Consider the following 18642-nt stretch of genomic DNA (forward strand, 5'->3'; position numbering starts at 1 on the left):
TGACTTTGATGAAGCTACCGTGCCAACTAATTTCTTTGCCAATCCCTAAGATTTTTCTAAGCAAACTATCATGTCATCAGCAAAAAGGAATCATTTGCCTTCTGTTGAGTTTCGTTTCATCTTTCTGATGGTTCATTTAGTCTCTTCTTTGATTGTCTTTATGCCTTTAATTTCTTTTTTTTTCTTATTTATCAATTGAGAGAATATTTATATTTAGGCTTAATATAGATTTGTTCCCTGTTGTTGGTTTTTAGATAGTTTTCCTATCATATTAAAAAAAAACCCTACACCTTTAGTATATAGAGCTTTTAGCATACCTGAATAATATAATTGGTCAATTTTTTTTATAGCATTTACATAGCAATCTATTCTCAGTATCAATGACAATGGGACCACCATATTTATTAAGCAAGCAACAAATATTTATAAAGTACCTACTACGTGCCAGGCACTATGCTGGGTACTAGAAATACTAACAAAGAATTTAAAATCTCAACTCTCAATGAGCTTATATCTTAAAAGGGAAGACAACATGGGCATATATAAGAATATGCAGAATAAATTCAAAATAAACACAGAGTACATCAATACAAGTTAGGGAGGGAGGGCACTAACCCTTGGTGGGGTCAGAAGGGACTTCATATAGAAGATGATGACTGAGCTTCATGTGGTAAGTGGTATTTGGAAACAAAAGAGAGGTATTATGAGGTAGAGGTAAGAAAGGGAGTGTATTATGGGAATGGAGACGAACGGCTGGTACAAAGGCCCAGAGGCAGGGAGATGGGGGGGATACGTGTGAGGAACAAAGAGGAGGCCAATCTGATTGGATCATACAATGAAGGAAAGGGAGAGATATGTAATAAGTCAGGAAAGCCAGGTTGCAAAGGGCTTTAAAGACAAAATAGTTCATGTTTTGTCCTAGAGATAATAGGGAATTATAAGAGTTTACTGAATAGGAAAATAGTAATATGGTCACATCTGCTTTTAAGTTCTTTATAACAAATAACATATTCAGCCAAAAAGAAACTGAGTGTTTGTTGATTACAAAAAAAAAGAGGAAAAAAAGAAAAAAGAAAGTATTTGACCCAACTGAATAAATCCAGAGTTAAAGACTCTTTTCGAACAGGCTGTTTCTTAGAGATTATGGCCTTTTCTAGCCCCTGGAAATTGCCTACTGGGTCACGTTATATACACAAGGCACTTCAATATAAAATGCTGAACAAAAAGACCAAATAGAACATTAACCTATTTCCTCTGTGTGTGTGTGTGTGTGTGTGTGTGTGTGTGTGTGTGTGTGTATGTCTATGTCATGCTCTAGAGTCTAAAGACTGACATAGTCTCTCTTGATGACCCATCCCATACTTAACTGCCAAACTGGACATTTCAAACTGGATATCCCATAGACGTCTTAAACTCAACATGTCCAAAAAGTACTTATTATCTTCTCCCTGAAACCCAACCCTTTTCTAAACTTCCCTGTTTCTGTCAGGGGTATTATCATCCTGCAAATCAGGGTCCCAGGTTAATTCACCATTATTCACCTCATTCCCCACCTCACACAGTCAGTCAAATGCCAAATCTTGCTATTTCCATCTCCATAACATCTAATCCGTCTCTTCTACTCACACGTCCGCCACCTAAGTTCAGGTTCTTATCCTGGCCTCCTGCCTGGTCTCTTGCCCCTTCAATCCATCCTCCACACAGCTACCAAAGTGATTTCCCTTAATTATAATTCTATGCTACTCCTCTCTTTAGGCCAAAATATAAACACCTGTTTGACTTTTAAATCCCTCACAAACTGGTCTAATCTGCCCTTCCAGCCTCATCATGCACTACATCTCTAACCGTGATCTATAATCTAGTCACTGGTCCTCGTTCTGTTCCTCACCCATGGCACTCCAATCCTATCTCCACACCTTTGCACTGGCCATCCACTACGGGATGCTCTCCATGTGCACCTCTGCTTCCCAGAATGCCTTTCTTCAAGGCAGCAAAGGCACCATCTTCTACAGAAAGCATTTCCTGGTCAGAGCTGCTGCTGCCTGACCACCCTCCCTAACCTACTCGGTATTTATTCTATATACATTTATGTGTCACTTCTGTGTTATGTCCCATAACAAAATGTAGGCTCTTTGGAGTCAAGGACTGTTTCATTTTTTTTTTTAATTCCCCAGCATCTTCTAGCAGGTTCTTAGACATGGAAGGCATTTAACAAATAAATGTTTGGTTGATGCTCTGGCAAGTTGTCCGAAATTCAGGCTATGAACAAACTTTGGCATCTTTTCTGTCCGGTAGTCCTTTATGGGTTCAGGGCCACCTTTTAGGAGTGGAGTACTAGTGTCTAGGAAAGTTCTTCAGAGGCCAGCTGAGGCCACGAAGCCCCTGTGTTTATAAGAACAGGTTCCACAAAGTTTGGCATGGGGGTGAGATTCTCTTCTCCCTCCTTTCCTCTTCTCTGCCTCAATCAATCACAATCAGAGATCTTCTCCATCAATTACTGTCTTAGAGCTGATGGAAAGGAAAACTGCTGAAGCATTATTGGTGACCAGTGTCAGACATGAAGCTTTTCTTAATCAAAAAGGGAAAGTTATCTTCGGAGCAGCTGCCCCGTGAGCTGATCTGACACTAGTTTCAAGATTTGCAGCCTTACCGTTTCTAACTCTCTTGAAGCTTTCTTTAGTAGGAAAGAATAGGCTTCAATAAATCTCATTGGGAAACATGATTCTTTTGTTTTTGTGAGCTCTTTTTCCTTTCCTACCATGGTCATGATTTAACACCAAACAAAAAAAAGAATCACTCATTTGGAGGAGCATCTGCTGCCTCATGTAGGAATAAGACTGGGTAGAAATTAATAAATTCTCCTTTCATTTTAAGGGAAAAAAAAATCCTAAGAACGAAAAAATTGCACTGTTACCCATATATATTACAGAAAATTCCTTAGGAGGTGCAACCATAAAGATCATTTTGTTTAAGGTTCTCTCGGCACTTTCACAAAGCATAAGCTAGCAGAGGTGGGGAACCTGCAGCCTTGAGGCCACAAGTGCGGCTCTTAGACTAAATCCAACTTCACAGAACAAATCCCCTTGATGAAAGGATTTGTTCTGTAAACCTTGGATTTAGTCAAAGGGCTGCACTTGAGGATCCTGAGGGCCATATGTGGCCTCGAGGCCACAGGCTCCCCACCTCTGACTAGGGAAATACTTGTCTAAGATGTTTGTCATAGAAAATATTCTGTGCAGAATCCAAATGTGAGAGGAATTGTTGAGATGATGAGATTCTCCAGATGATGTTTGTAGATGACAATCTCTTTATTGTATCCAGCCCCAGAACACCACACCACCTACTAAATGGGATTCATAGGTCTACAAAAGAGTTTAGCCCAGCAATCCACAAGATAAAACCAAGTGGATGAAGACTGAATGTTTGCATGGATTATGTTATCCGGTCAGAGGAGTGGCTGCTAGTTATTCCATCAATACACATCTTGAGCAAGCACTGCAGAGGGACAGTGAAATGGGCTGAGAATTGATCAGGAAGAGAGCAGACTGGCTAGGTTGCATTTGGGAAGTTGTGCAGGGCTTAATGAGTACAAGCTGCTACTTTATACAAACATTCATCTTATTAATGCCAATATTTTCCCAGATACCATACGGTTATCATGCATCACTGTGAGTGAATTAACATTGCAGGTGACTCTGTAATGGTTCCTGGCCATAAGCAGAGTATAACACGTTGCCAAAGATGATTTACATGCAAGAAATAGCATGAAATCATCAGATATGTACAGTTAGAAATATGGACTTCTCTAGTCATGTAGTAAAAGTATATGTGTTGCATGTACAAAAATATTCATAGCAGCTCTTTTTGTGGTGGCAAAGAATTGGAAATTGAGAGGATGCCCATCAACTGGGGAATGGCTGAGCAAGTTGTGGTATATGAATGTATGGAATACTACTGTGCTATAAGAAATGAACAGGCTGACTTCAGAAAAACCTGGAAAGACTTATATGGTCTGATGCTGAGTGAAGTGAGCAGAACCAAGAGGACTTTGTACACAATAACAGCCACGTTATGCAATGACTAAGATTGTTAAACTGAACCCTTCTCAGCATTACGAGGATCTAAGACATCTTCAGAGGCCTCGGGATGGAAAATGCTGTCCACATCCAAAGAAAGAACTATGGAAGTTGAATCGCTATCACTTATTTTTACCTTCTGTTGAGTTTTTGTTTCATCTTTCTGATGGTTCCTCCTATTGGTTTTAATTTTTACTTACTTCACTAATGTGAAAATACGTTTGATGGGTATGTAAATGTAAAGCCTATAGCAGATTGTGTGCTGTCTTGGGGAGGGTGGGGGGAGGAAAAGGGAGAAAAATTTTCAACTCAAAAGCATATGGGAAAAAAAATTTTTAAAAAAAAGTATATGTGTTGCCCTGGTATTCAAAGATACTAAAATATCTAGAGGAATGTGTTTGCATATTAGGTAGGCTTTATATTTATTTATTATATTTATTTTATTACATTTATTACATTATATTTTATTACATTTATATTTATGGAAGATTTGTGGAAAAGACAGAGGACGTGGAAAAGAATCACAAAGGATGAGCTGACATGTTTAAGGTGCAAGCTGCACTCACGAAGGAAGTACTTGTTCACTCAAAGGGTATACGACCTTCCCCAAGTATCTATGTAACTTATGGCTAAATGAAATCATGAAGCCCATTTCTCCAAGATGAAACTGTGCTACCTCTCGATGTGAAATTGTTTGCACAAACATACTGAGTTCTTTCCAGGTAATGGTAATTTTGTATACAAGAAGTCCAAATTACAGGAGTTAAGCCAATTTGGAAAGGGAAAGGGGATTATTCTTTAAGTATCTCTGCTTTAGCCTTTCTTCTGCTTCTTGGTATTGTTTCTCAGCTATAAAATGAGGGAGATGGATTAAATAACCTCTAATGCTATGATTTAAAACTATAATTGCTAATTTAAAGAAGTTTGTCAGAATTAATGGTGAAAGACCAAGGCCTAGACAATTTATGTTACATTTAAGGAAAGACAAAATAACCCCTCTTCCTATTATAATGAAATTAATATATTTATTATGGGACTTAATATATAAATAATACCTTTATATATTTTATAGTTAATGTCATTTCCATCAATATTATAAGCAGAATAAAAATGTTATTATTTTAAGCTTATAAAATGTTTAGACCATAAGGCAAAATAAATAAATAAACATATGTCTTATTCTAAATTGCTTTAATTGGACACAAAGTTAGGAAGCATAGTTTTAGTGTAATTTCAATCGCAGGCTACTAAATGGAGTTATCACTATAAATGCAGGATACTTATATCCTGTTCCATTATAAGTATCTCATTATATTTGAAAAACATCAAAATTGCATTTGCCTATGTTATTTTCTTTTCAAAAAGCAATGCATAAGTTGGCAAAACCAGCAGCTAGGTGCCACAATAGATAGAGCACTGGGCTTGGAATCAGGAAGACTCATCTTTATGAGTTCAAATCCAGCCTCAGACACTTACTAGCTGTGTGACCCTGACCAAGTCACTTAACTCTTGTTTACCTCAGTTTCCTCATCTATAAAATGAGCTGGAAAAGACAATGGCAAACCACTCCTGTATCTTTGGCAAGAAAATCCCAAATGGGACACGACTTAAATGAATCAACAACAAAATCAGCAAAAACACAAAAACAAAAAGAATACTCTTTGGAATTATTTATAAGGCACAGAACTGTCAATTAGTATTGAGAAATACTAGGCCATGTTACCCATATTACCATATAACTTATCTCCTGAAATACCAGGTTTGTAACAACTTCCCATAGGCTAAACATGGGGAAGTACTGTGAAAGACTTTGATGAGGACCCCAAAAATCAATCTTGAAAGAACCATGAAGAAGCCTCAATATGCTAGGTGGAGTTTGAGGACACAGACTTTGGAAGCAATTACTTCAGAAGCTATGTAATCCTGGTATATGCCACTTCCCCACTGACATTTTCTTTTCTTTAGTATACAGACCACATGGTTTAAAAAACACAAAACCTCAAAGTTAATGGATTATGACATTTCATATACCATTCTACAGCACCACACTTACCTGATGGTAACTAATCTGAATGTCTTTAGGTGAAACCACTGTTGATGGGTTTATTTAACATTGTGTGTTTATTTACAACATGTATTTATTTACATTTGCCTCTCATCTAAAGGTACCATTATAAGCAGTGCGGGGAAAAAATAAGGAGAGTAGAGTATATTTCCTGTATCCAAAATTTTCTAATAATAAAGAAATTGTTATCAAATACCTTTTAATTTACATAAATAGCAGGCTATAGCGTGTCTTTTTGTGAAAGAGATTTGTTTTTAGAGTTCTCTTTTTGAGATTTTTCTTTTTCTTCTGCCTTTTTCTCCAAATAACTTTTAAGAAGGAGGTTCAGGTTTGGCTCACACTGACTTGAATGCTGTAACCCATTCTCTCTTCCTGAAAAAAAAAAAAAAGGACAGGACATTGGTCTTTGCTTCCCAGAAGGCATGTTGGCAGAGCTTCCCAGGCTAGTGAAATCAACTTCTGCGTCTGAAAGAAAACTAAGGTAATTTATAATCATATCTGAATCATGCCAAAAACAAAGTGCTGCATTTTTTTTCCCAAGGAAGAAAAACCTTCCAGAAAACAAGTTTGATTCAACACTGGTAAATTTTTCATGTTGCCACTTTACCTTCACAGTGTTGAATCACCCGCCCCCACAGTCTGTTCTTCTTCAGACAGTCCAGATTCCCCACAATCAACAAGTGCCTCTTCCCTCTTGTCAGGGCAACGTTCATTCTCTTTTCTGAGTCAATGAATCCGACGTGTTTTGTTCTCACACAGGACAGGATGACGATCTCCTTCTCTGCGCCCTGAAAGGCATCGACGGTGGACACCTGCACAGCCTTGAGGGTAGCGTGGTCACAGTGCACGGTGCTCAACAGAGTGCAAAGCTGAAGAAGAGAGAAGATTGACTGTTCTTTAAAAGGCCTTGTTTTGAGGGCTACTCTTTGACGTCTCTGGTTCAGATACTGAAGAACTCTGCTCACACTCAGCGTACGGAGAAGCATTCTTGAAGCGTGCACGGGCTGAGCACAGATCACAGAATCCCGCAGCTGTTAGGTGCAAATGCTCAAGCGCAAACTTTGTTTTTCTAACCAGTGGTGGACAATTTGTAATTCTTTATCCCTTTCCAACTCTAACTTGTTTGGCTAAATCATTTCTGAATTATTAGCAGGGCAAACAATACTAATTCCAAGACAAAATCAGAACTAATCATTCATCCATTGATAATAGAATTTTTCTGAATGTATAAATTTTGGGCAGATGGACAACTACAAATGAAAACAGATTTTTAAAAAGTACTTCAACATGTATACATTAATATGTAGTGTCTATCCTTGATTTGCTGCTGAAATGTAATAATGAAAGCCCATTTTTGAAAACAAATTCAATACCATCTGTTTCAAAACACAAAGCATGCACCATACTCTCTCCCCTCTAATTTGTTTATTTGCATTCTTTATGTAACAGCTGTAAAATGAATTTAATTAAACCTTGTTAGACTTATATTTAATTAAAGAGACAAAAAGCCAGACCATTCAGACCAAAACCAGAACATTTCAGTTATAATCCGGTAAGTAACAATGGACTTTAAAAACCAGCGATGGAAAATTGGTATAAAACATAAATAGCAAATAGGAAGTTTTTATGGTCACATCTGGCTAAGAGTGTAACACAAACCTTGTACATCTGTGATTTGTATAATGTTATCACCCCAATCATGGATCCTTCTATTCCGCTTGCAATCAGTGATTGAATAAGCTTGAGTGTAAAAGCAGCTTCTGCCACATTATGGAAGCTGTTAGCTTTTTCAATCTGCAATAGGAAATAGGTCTTAAATTACTCTCCATGAAAGGCTGACAAATTTTATAAGCAAAATTTTGTGGAGATTAAAAAAAGCTGTAAGGACCTAGTCTCTGCTACAAATTAAAATTATTATTTACCTGTTCAATTCCTTTGACATTATAGAAACACAGGGTTGGCAACCATTCCAATAAAGGGCTCCTCTCTACTTCTGAAATGCCATTTATTAAATGTCCTTCATAGAAGAGGTCATTTGCTATAGCACTAATAGCAGGGTGACAACGGTATTGAGTTCTCAGTAGAATCGCTTTGTGACCCTATAGAGTTTAAATGTGGAAAAACAAGCTAGGTTAAAAAAAAAGTACTTATTTTTTCCAATTAAAAGGAACGATAATGTTTAAAGAAATTTTTAAATTGCCAGGTGTGTTATTAGATAGGTTAAGAGCTGAATAATGTCAAATTAATAAATACTGAAAATCAAAGATGTTAACTGAAAATATTTTTATATTAAACTGATATAATTCTCCCAAACTACAGAATTCAAATATTTCTGTTTTAGACCAATTATTCAACAAATGTTGTCTGGGGTTGTTTTCATATGTTAAGGGCAGTTAGCCTGGGCCAAAATTTGTATAGTGATCCTTAGGAAAAAAATTACAGACAACAGAAAACATAATTCAGTAAATAATTTTCTTTCTCAGTTTATGGTGAAGCCATCATTGTCCAAGATGCCCCTGGTCAAAATATTGAGAGGTCTTTTCCTTATCCTGCACTGGGAGACAGACCCCAATCACCATACAGATGGTCAGTGGAACATTTCTGAAGACCCCTCTATAAACCCCATTCAAATACCTAGTGGGCAGAACAATCACTACCAGTCCCTTGATAGCCTGGTTGTGTCTCACTCTCAGCTGATGCGCAGGGATCAGTTCTTCCTTCCCGTAGGTACTGCCAAATTCCATGATTGGGACCCCTTGCATCCTAGCTCTCTCCTTTCCTATAAGTTTCACTGTTTGAGCCATTGCAAGGGCCTCTGGTCCTTGTTACATCTACCACCAACCTCTGGTAGTGGTAAATGTTAATGCACTGCCAATAAAATCTCCTATGATGACTTTTGGAGTCATTGCTTCCTGTCAGAATCTCACTAAACTGGCTGGATGGGTAATAAGCTGGGTGTGATTCATTAGTACCTCCATTCAGTTCGAGGGGAGTTGACCAAAACTGAAACTACATTTCTAACTACACCTCCTGGACAGGGTAGGCAACCCACCTTCAGACTTCTGCAGAAAAAGTAAGGGGTTGGTCAATGGACCTCATGCTTCACCTCTAGGAAAGCCCTTTCCCTCTCGATCTCTAAGTCGCTAACCAGGGCTGGGATGAGGACCCTCAGCAGCTTCACCTTCATGGGCAGGAGCTCGTGCCTTCACCAAAGAGAGAAAGGGCTGACAGCCTGAACCTCATGCCTCAATGACAGGGAATTCCCCTCCTGCAATGCCCCTTGGACTCTTGAGCCTCTGTGTAGGGCCAGAACTAGGCCACCTGTGTCTGACACTTGCGTTCCAGCAGAAGGGAATTCCTCTCGTGTCGCGGTCAAGGTGAGGCTTATCCTGCCTATCATACAGCACCTACTATGTGCTGGGCACTGTTTCCACCCCTTTTATTTTATTTCATTCCATTCATTATTCATTTTATTTTATTCCATCCTACTATTTAATGTAGAAACCATAATTCACCACCAGGTAATGCTTTAATTTGGGCTAAACATGTAAGGCATAGTACTAAGTCCAGAAAAAAAAGAGACAAGTTGTGTTCTTTGTGATTCATCTGCATAAAATAATTTAAATTAAAACATTTATCTATTAAAATACACTGTAATTAAGGTTTCTATTGTGTCAAAAATATTAGTGGGAAATATTTTTCAAATGAAATAAATCTACTTAAAATACTATGTGCTTCAATATGAACAACAGAACTCTATGGGGCCCAGATGTTAGCCAACAAGAATAATACATGCTTCAGATAGGTACTAAGTGTTAAACAGTGAAAATTGCCTATCAAACTACCTATCTATCTGAACACTATGTAGTGGTGTAGTGAAGTGTTTTCTAATAAGATTTATTGTTGTTATACAAACACGACCCACCCAACTGGGATTCTCCTGTATTCTGGGTTGACCTGGCACTTAAGCATTTAGCTTACATTACCTGCATCTGCACTCATTATGTTGCTTTTTCACATGTACATATTTTGTTTTCGCAGATATAAGTTCCTTCACGTGCCCAAAAGCTGGGTATCATGTACCATAAAATTACTTTGGACAATATTAACTTTACATACCATTAAGCAAAGCCGGTCAAAGAGAGTCTGTTCCAACCCACTATCATGAGCACTTTCAGAACCTTGAATAGTAGGAGGTAGCTGTTTGGGGTCTCCAACAAGAACTAGTTTTTCACAATCAAACCTAAAATAAAAATTTCAAAAAACACCAAATTTAAATCAAGTTGACAAAAAAAATCTCTCTAAAACAAATTCAAGCACAAATTCAAAGCACATTCATTTAGCTAAAAATCCATGTAGCTTTGATTGGTTTGACTTTCTAAGGATACACACACATACAGCACTATAAGAAATGCTTTATGAAAAGATTTTCCTGTCTTTAGACAAATATTGCTACCTGTGATTTCTTCCTTACTCTGATTTGACTCTGCACTTAAGTATTTGTTCTGATTATCTTAATCAGCACTTCTTAACATTTCTAAATGTACACATATGTGTATATACAGTACACACATATGTATAAATATATACATACATGTACCCACATATAGGCACAGACACACATGATACAGATATAGAGTTAAGTTTATGAAGAAAGACACAACTTTCACTTACTGTCAAGCTGTTTTTCCTTGCTCTAATGCAAGGGTTCTTAACTAGAAGTCCACGAACTTGCCTTTTGAATATTTTGATAGCTGTAGCTCAATATAATTGGTTTCCTTTGTACTCCTACATATTTTATTTTATGCATTTAAAAAGGTTCTTCTGAGAAGAGGCCTATTACCTTCTCTGTACTCCCAAAGAGGTGTATGACACATAAAAAAGGCAAGAATTACTGGTCTAGAGCCTCAAAACCAGAGTAAGGTTAAAACTGTGGAATGGCAGGAGATCCTCTCAGACCTACTGGGGACCAATGATGACAGCTCTGGAACTGGAAGGAACCTCAGGAATCATCAACTTCTACCCTTTCATTTTATAGATGGAAGAGATGGAGGCCCTGGAGGATGAGAGCATGCCCTAAGATCTCACAGGTCGTGTTAAGTGGGATTGGAAGGTACGTCTTCCAGTTTGAGAGCCAGTACTCACTGCACTCTGACATGCTGCCTCTCTTTCTTGTCCCTCGGTAGAAACCAGTCTATCTCTGTTACAGTCTGATAGTTATTAGTAATAACTGGAGACTTCTCAGAAAACCTGACCTAGACAGCACTTCATAAAGTTCATCTGGACCAACCTCTGAGGAAGAGTGGAAGGTTTTTTTTTCTCTTTCATTTAAAAAAAACTCATTTTCTTTACCATCTTTCCTCTTAGAAACTAGTTAATTCATGAGATTTGAATTGCTAAGAATATTCACGATTGTGGGATTTTAAAGCATTTTTTTAAACAGAAAATTTTTAATTACCTTGCAATGGGCAAGAGTGAAGCAGGTTCTGTCATCTGACTGCACTCATCCAACACAACTATAGGAAATTTAAGATTATTCATGCATGGGAATGGGCAGGCTGCACAGGTTATCCCAACTACTTGCACCTGTATTTCAAAAAATGATTCTATTATTAGTTAGAAAGTATTGACAGCTAAACATTGCTAAAGGGCTACCAAAAATTGCACTACAGGACAGAATCGGAGTTCTAATCTAAGATTGGTTAATCTTGACCAGCTCACTAAAATTCCCAACGTTTCATTATCTCCACATTTTAAATGGAAATAAGAGGACTGTTTGCTACTTAATTCATAGGACTACTAATAAGAATGGGAATATAAAGTGCTTTGAAGCTTTTAGAATAATGACACTAAAAATATCAAATCTGACATATTACAAATGTTTTAGCCTTTCAAATATAGCTGAATAAATGCAGTATGCATAACATCTCCCTTCCCCAGCTTTAAGTTCTCAAAAAGGAAGAGCAATTAAGTTCATGAATTATCTTTTATTAACAATTCAAATAAACCAGTTGATTGTTTGGAATTTTAATTATAACATATTATACCTTGGTTACAGACCAATACTTAATACTAATAAGTGAAAGAAGGGGTGGGAGAAAAATTATATTTTATAAATAAATGTGAATCTCACAAGTGCTGATTTTCACTCCAGGCTGGTAGATTCAGAGACTACCTACTAAGGGTATCTGATCAAAGCATGAATCTTGACTAAATTTACATTTACCCTTTGGAAAAAGGAAGACAATTTGTAAATTTAATAGAATCTCGTATCTAGAAGGAACCTCAGCATTCTATGTAGTCCATTCTACACCCTAGGGTGTAGGGCTCTCCACCCTAACATGCTGACAAATGGTGTTCCAGGCTCTACTTGGATACTTCCAAGGAGGACAAACTCACTCTCTCGGGCAGCCCATTCCACTTCAGTAGAGCACAATTTAGGAGGAGGTTTTCCTGACATCAAGCTTGAGTGCTTCTGCAATTTCCACTCACTGTTCCTGGTTCGATCCTCTGAGGCCAAACATGTTTAATCTCTCTTCCACCAGCTAGTTTCCAAACACTTGGGGCCTTATCACACCTCCATGTCCCTCCCCACTCCCAGTCTTCTCTTCTTCAGGCTAAACGTTCCTAGTTCTTTAACAAGGAATCCAGGCCCTCAGCCATCTTGATGGCCCTCCTCTGGACCTCTCCAGTTTACTAATGTCCTTAACCTGTGGTTCCTAGAAGTAAACCCAAGACTCTAGATGAGGTATGGCAGAGACAATGGGGCTGTCACCTCTCTATTACTGGAAGATAAGATGCCACTGTAGTCTCAAGTTCATATTAGTTTTTTTTGGCTGCCACATCCCATTCATATAGAGCTTACACTCCACCAGAACCTCTCTATGTTTTTCAGACAAACTTCCTTTTAATGGTGCCTACTCCTTCTAACAATTGTAAAATGGACGTTTTTTTCTAATCCAAGTGCAAAACTTTGCATTTCTCTCTGCTGAATTTCATCCTATTTGATTCAACACTATGCTCTAGTCCATTGGCATCAAACTCAAATAGAACAGGATTCCTGATGGCTACATATGAACTTAGAAGATAATACATTATCATCATCTATTTTTATTTATCTTGTTAAATATTTCCCAATTACATTTTAATCTGGTTTAGAGTGCTAGAGACTTTTGCAGACTGAGGTCCTCGAGTTGGACACTTCTGCTCTTTCAGCCAAAACCTTTTTGGAGTCTGATTGCTATCCACTGCTAGCTAGCCTTCCCAGCTTTGTGCCATCTGCAAAGCTGAGTGTAACGCCTATGCTTTCATCCAAATCACTGGTAAAAATGTCAAACAGCACAGGATCAAACAAGAATCCCTGGGATACTCCACTGGGACTCCCCACCATGTTGACATGGAACTATTAGTTATTCTTTGAGTTTGGCCATCCAACCAGGTATGAATCCATCTAATTCTACTACTGCCTAGACCTGCATCTTCTCCACAGGAATATTAGATACTTTATCAAATGTTTTGTTAAAATCTAGGTAAAGTGTATCTACAGGATTCCTCTCACGGACCAGTGTAGGAATCCTGTTAAAAATGAAATAAGTTTAATCTGGCCCGCCCTGTTCTTTTTTCTTTCTTTTTTTTTTGTTACGCAATTGGGGTTAAGTGACTTGCCCAGTGTCACACAGCTAGTAAGTGTCAAGTGTTTGGTCTGAGGCTGGATTTGAACTCAGGTCCTTCTGACTTCAGGGCTGGTGCTCTATCCACTGTGCCACCTAGCTGCCCCATGGCTTGCCTTGCTCTTAATGAAACTGTGATGGCTCTTTCTAATTCCTTCCTAAATGTTCATCAACCTTCTCTTTAATAATCTGTCCTGAATTTTCCCAAAGACTGAAGTCAAGGTCACTGGTCTAAGGTTTGTAGATCCTATTCTCTTCCTTTTGTTGAAAATCAGGACTTTTGGGGTAGCTAGGTAGTACAGTGGATAGAGTACCAGCCCTAGAGTCAGGAGGACCTGAGTTCAAACCCGGCCTCAGACACATAACACTTACTAGCTGTGTGACCTTGGGCAAGTCACTTAACCCCACTGCCTACCCCCCCCCCAAAAAGAAAGAAAATCAGGACATTTTACCCTTCCCCAATTCTGTGGCACCTTTCCCATTTTCCATGATCTTTCAAGTATTACTAGCAGTGGCTCAACCATCACATCTGCCAGTTCTCTCAGTACCTGAGAATATACATCTGCACCAGGTGACTAGAATTCATCAAGGAAAATGAGGTGCTCTCTTACCGTCTCTTAGGCACCAACTTCTTGCCAGTCTTTTTTTTTTTTTATCATTTTCAGTGCAAAGTTTACTTTTCTTAGCAGAGAAAACCAAGGCGAAACACAAAATGATCTACTCTGATCCCTGTTTTTAGTTCTCATGGTCCTGTTCACCTACACAAAACTCCCATCCCTTCTTTGATCCTCCTTTTCTCTCAACATATTTTTAAGAATCTTTTTGTCGTCCTTAGTTGTCCTCGTCAGCCTCAGCTCACTCTGAGCTTTCCTAAATGTTTTTTTTTTTTCAGTTATGAATATGACCTTAGCATTCATGCCTGACTGAAGCTTGATCACATGTCTTAGTAGCAGAGCTAGCAGCATGTGTAATGAGAACATATCATTCAACAACTTTGATCTTTAGAAACACAGTATGGCAAGAATACACCACCTAACATTTATTGATAAAAGCAAATCTATAGTTAAGAAAAAATCAAAACATTCTAATTTATTTAATATTATATAACCTTTCTATAAGTATCTTAAGCAGTAATAAATTATGCACAATATCCCTGAATCTAGAAAGACTTCCTTTAAAATAGTAAGGTCACAGGAAAAATAGGAATAAAAACTGAAAATGCCCTTAGATACTATCTTGTCTAACTCCTAAATCTACAGTCGTGGAAACGGAGGCCCAAGGTCACACCTTATAAGTTCACATTTAGTCAATATTACATTTGCAAAGCAAAATGACGTGTTTCTAGGGTCAGATGGGAAGAGAAACATTTCTCTAAAGACTCTGGATCCATGACGCCTCGGGCACCCCATGGAGCCAGACCTCACAATTTCTCTGACAGGAAACACCAAGAGCTGAGATGTTTTCAGATCTAGGAGCACAAATTCTTTTTTCTTCCTTCTTTCTTTTCTTTTTTTTTGGTGAGGCAATTGAGGTTAAGTGACTTGCCCAGCGTCACATAGCTAGTAAGTGTCAAGTGTCTGAGTTAGAATTTGAACTCAGGTCCTCTTGACTCCAAGGCTGGAGCTCTATCTACTGTGCCACCTAGCTGCCCCTTCCTCCTTCTTTCCATCCCCATTCCACAGCTGTCAGATATGAATTCATCTAATTGTATTATTGTTTCAGACTTGTTCAAGGCTGTCCTTGTGCCTCTATAAGATATGAAATAAGAAGAGTTGGTCTCTGCTCCCCTCTTCTTACCCTGGAAGGGCAGGGGACTGATAGCAGAAGGGTGGATATTACCTCTTTTCAAACTAAGACGCTTGGGACACCAATAGCTAACCTCTCCTGGCTTAACCATACCCAGGAATGGTCACAACTAACAGCTTGGGGCTCTTGGATCATACAAGCCATGGTCAAACTTGCTCTGTTAGAAAAGCAGAAAAATGCCTGAAATAAGCCAGACTCCTTGGGTAGTGGATCTAAGTTATAAAGAAAGGGCTCAGAATTTGTCAGAACCACTCTTGTCCCGGAGTTTGTGCGACACTGCTTTCTCCCAAATTTTATGACTTCTCAGTCCCCTTTGCTAGATCATTGCCCACGTCCCATTCCCTACACAAAGGTACCTCGGAGATCAGCCCTGGGTGACATTCTCATCTTTTTCTCTTCTGTCTCTTGGTCTCCTGGCTCCCATTGTTCCAGGTACCATCTTCATAAAGACAAAACTCAGATCCATATATCTAGCCTTCCTTTCTCTCCCGAGCTCCAGTCCCACATCACCAACTGGCTGCATGTCCTATGGCCACATCAAATGTAGCGTGTCCCCAACCAAACTTGATCCTCCTCCTAGCATCCTACTTTTGTGGAGGGCACCACCATCCTGCTAGTCACCCAGTTTCACAGTCTCTACGTCCAGCTCAACTCCCCATTTCTCTTACACTTAATATCCAATCAATTGCCAATCTTGTCAAGTCCATCTGCACCACACATCTAACAAGGGGGAGGAGGGATGGGGAGGAGTCAGCTGTCATAAGCTGATACTGGGGGTGGGGGAGGAGAGTACAGAAACCAGAGATGCTCAGCAAGAACAGACAAGAACCAGGGCTATACAGAAAACAGCGGGTGCGCAATGGGGTGCTTTATGTCGTGTGTGGCTGTACAAGTGCTGCATAGATTAAGGAAAACTATATATTCAAAAGACTCTTTTAAGGAGATGAAGGATAACATATTCATGTACTGAAGAATAGATATCTACTCATCAGAGATAAATGTGGCACTTTAAATGCTTAGCTTAAGTTTTTAAGTGGAGAACTTTTTTCCATCTCATTTAATCAGTGAAATAGATCTATTTTTCTTACCTCTCTAGTTTGTAAAATGAATAATAAATGTTATTCAATGAATACAAAAATATTTCTTAATATGCATTATAATAGACTAGTTTAAGGAAAACTAAAAGGAAATTTTTATCAACAGAAATTTTAAAATACTATATTAAAGCAATTTAATAAAGTGTTTAGAGATATGTCTCTACACATTTTGTTTCTGCAGCCCCAATGTCTAACATATAGTAATTACTTCATATATGTGTCTTGCTTGACTGGTACCTGTTTTAGCAGAGCTCTATTGGTGCCCAATTTATGTTGTTCGATACTTTTTCTCACATATATTTTTTCTACAGGTGTCAGGTCTTCTTTCATCAGTGCATGCAGCTCCTTTAACTGCTCACTTTCATTTCCTAAGCCAGCATGCAAACTTAAGGGAAAAAATGAACACAACAGAGATAAGCTGAATTTCTATAGCTTTTACTAAGTTTCTTTATCAATGATAAGGAGATCAGTTGCCTTTCCAGGAATATATCTAGGATGTGACAGAGAACTTCCAAGACTTGTGAAACCTGATAACCACTGCCCACTTCCGGTGATTTTAATAGGATTGAATGATGCCACCAGAAGGAACCTAGATAGAAATTATAAAGTATTTGGCAAGAAACTGAAGCCCCTAGAAGAACAGGCAGTGTTTTCACCACTGCTGCTGATTGAAAGGGTAGAAGCTTAGAAGAGATAAAAGTGTATCTGGGACATGAATAAGTGGTTAAGAAGATGGTGTCTGAGAATGGCATATGGATTTCTACACTTTTAATCAGCAGCAGAGATGAAAACACTGATATAAGAATTCAAAAACAATTTTTTTAAATTCTTGATAAGCAGAGAAAGATAGAAGCTAAGGGCAACATAAGATTAGAATATACATTCATTTCCAAAACATTCTGGAAAAAAGAATAACCCAATTTCCAAAAGCTTTGCCTCTAAAACTGAAAAGCAGGAAAAGAGAGTCTGTCAAAACAGTAGTACAAGACTAATTAAGCCAGGTCATCCAAGAGCATTTACAAATGAAATGGGAAGGACAACATAAAGTGGAACAGATTTTCTGGCTTTATAACTAGTAACCTATCAAGTTAGCATAGTGATGGGGAAAGAGCACAATATTTGGAGTCAGAAGACCATGGTTCAAATCCTGACTACTTACTTTAAGTATGACTTTAAACACATCACTTCAAATTGCTGGGCCTGAATTTCCTTATTTGTATAATGAGGGGGTTGGGCTAGTCAGGGCTTCTTAAACTTTCTCCACTTGAGACCCCTTTTTATGTTTTGGCAGCTTTCCTTGGTGTCGCATGGCCTGAGAGCAAAGTGCACAGGCTTTGTGTTCAGGACCAAGGCTGCAGTGACATGGGCAAGTGCTGTCAGAAACACCTCGGATTCATCACGTGTTTGGTTTTTAATTAATTTTTGGCCATTGCACGTTTAGAAACCTTTTACTGTCACTAAATTTTTCGCAACCCCATATGGGGCAGCAACCCACAGTTTAAGAAGCTCTGGACTCGATGACCTCTAATTCCCTTCTGGCTCTAAATCTGGGATCTTTTTTTTTTTAATTTTTTTTTTTGGCAATTGCGGTTAAGTGACTTGCCCAGGGTCACACAGCTAGTAAGTGTCAAGTGTTTGGTCTGAGGCTGGATTTGAACTCAGGTCCTCCTGACTTCAGGGCTGGTGTTCTATCCACTGCGCCATCTAGCTGCCCCCAAAACTAGGATCTTATGAACTGTTTTCATCCTCAGTGACAGTGAAACCTTCACAATTGGACTCAACTTGATGTACTTTATGAAGTAGATTTAGCACTAAAAAAAAAAAATGACATTGAGAAGAGTGGTTGAACTTGACCAAATATACACAGAAGAAATCCAGGCTAGAACTGCTATAATTTTAATGGTACTCAAGGACTAATTTTCAACATA

At 38.4% G+C, this 18642-nt stretch overlaps 1 protein-coding gene across 3 annotated transcripts in view; it reads right to left on the reverse strand.

Moving 5' to 3' along the window:
- Positions 1-5250: 5250 nt before the first annotated feature.
- The window catches only part of ZGRF1 (zinc finger GRF-type containing 1), a 75254-nt gene continuing 61862 nt past the window's right edge, over positions 5251-18642 (reverse strand). For 2 of the 3 annotated variants that reach the window (XM_078148905.1, XM_021001360.2), the window contains 7 exons: positions 16952-17099; positions 11600-11727; positions 10261-10384; positions 8064-8240; positions 7801-7935; positions 6749-7010; positions 5251-6513 (listed from right to left, as the gene is read on the reverse strand). In XM_078148905.1, the coding sequence (XP_078005031.1) occupies positions 6362-6513; positions 6749-7010; positions 7801-7935; positions 8064-8240; positions 10261-10384; positions 11600-11727; positions 16952-17099 (1126 nt within the window). In that variant the 3' untranslated portion in view covers positions 5251-6361. The remainder of the gene's footprint in view (positions 6514-6748; positions 7011-7800; positions 7936-8063; positions 8241-10260; positions 10385-11599; positions 11728-16951; positions 17100-18642) is intronic. The other variant, XM_078148906.1, reaches the window with a different exon arrangement.

Source organism: Phascolarctos cinereus, unplaced genomic scaffold, assembly GCF_003287225.1.
Source record: "Phascolarctos cinereus isolate Bilbo 61053 unplaced genomic scaffold, phaCin_HiC Scaffold_9;HRSCAF=440, whole genome shotgun sequence".
Classification (NCBI taxonomy): Eukaryota; Metazoa; Chordata; class Mammalia; order Diprotodontia; family Phascolarctidae; genus Phascolarctos; species Phascolarctos cinereus.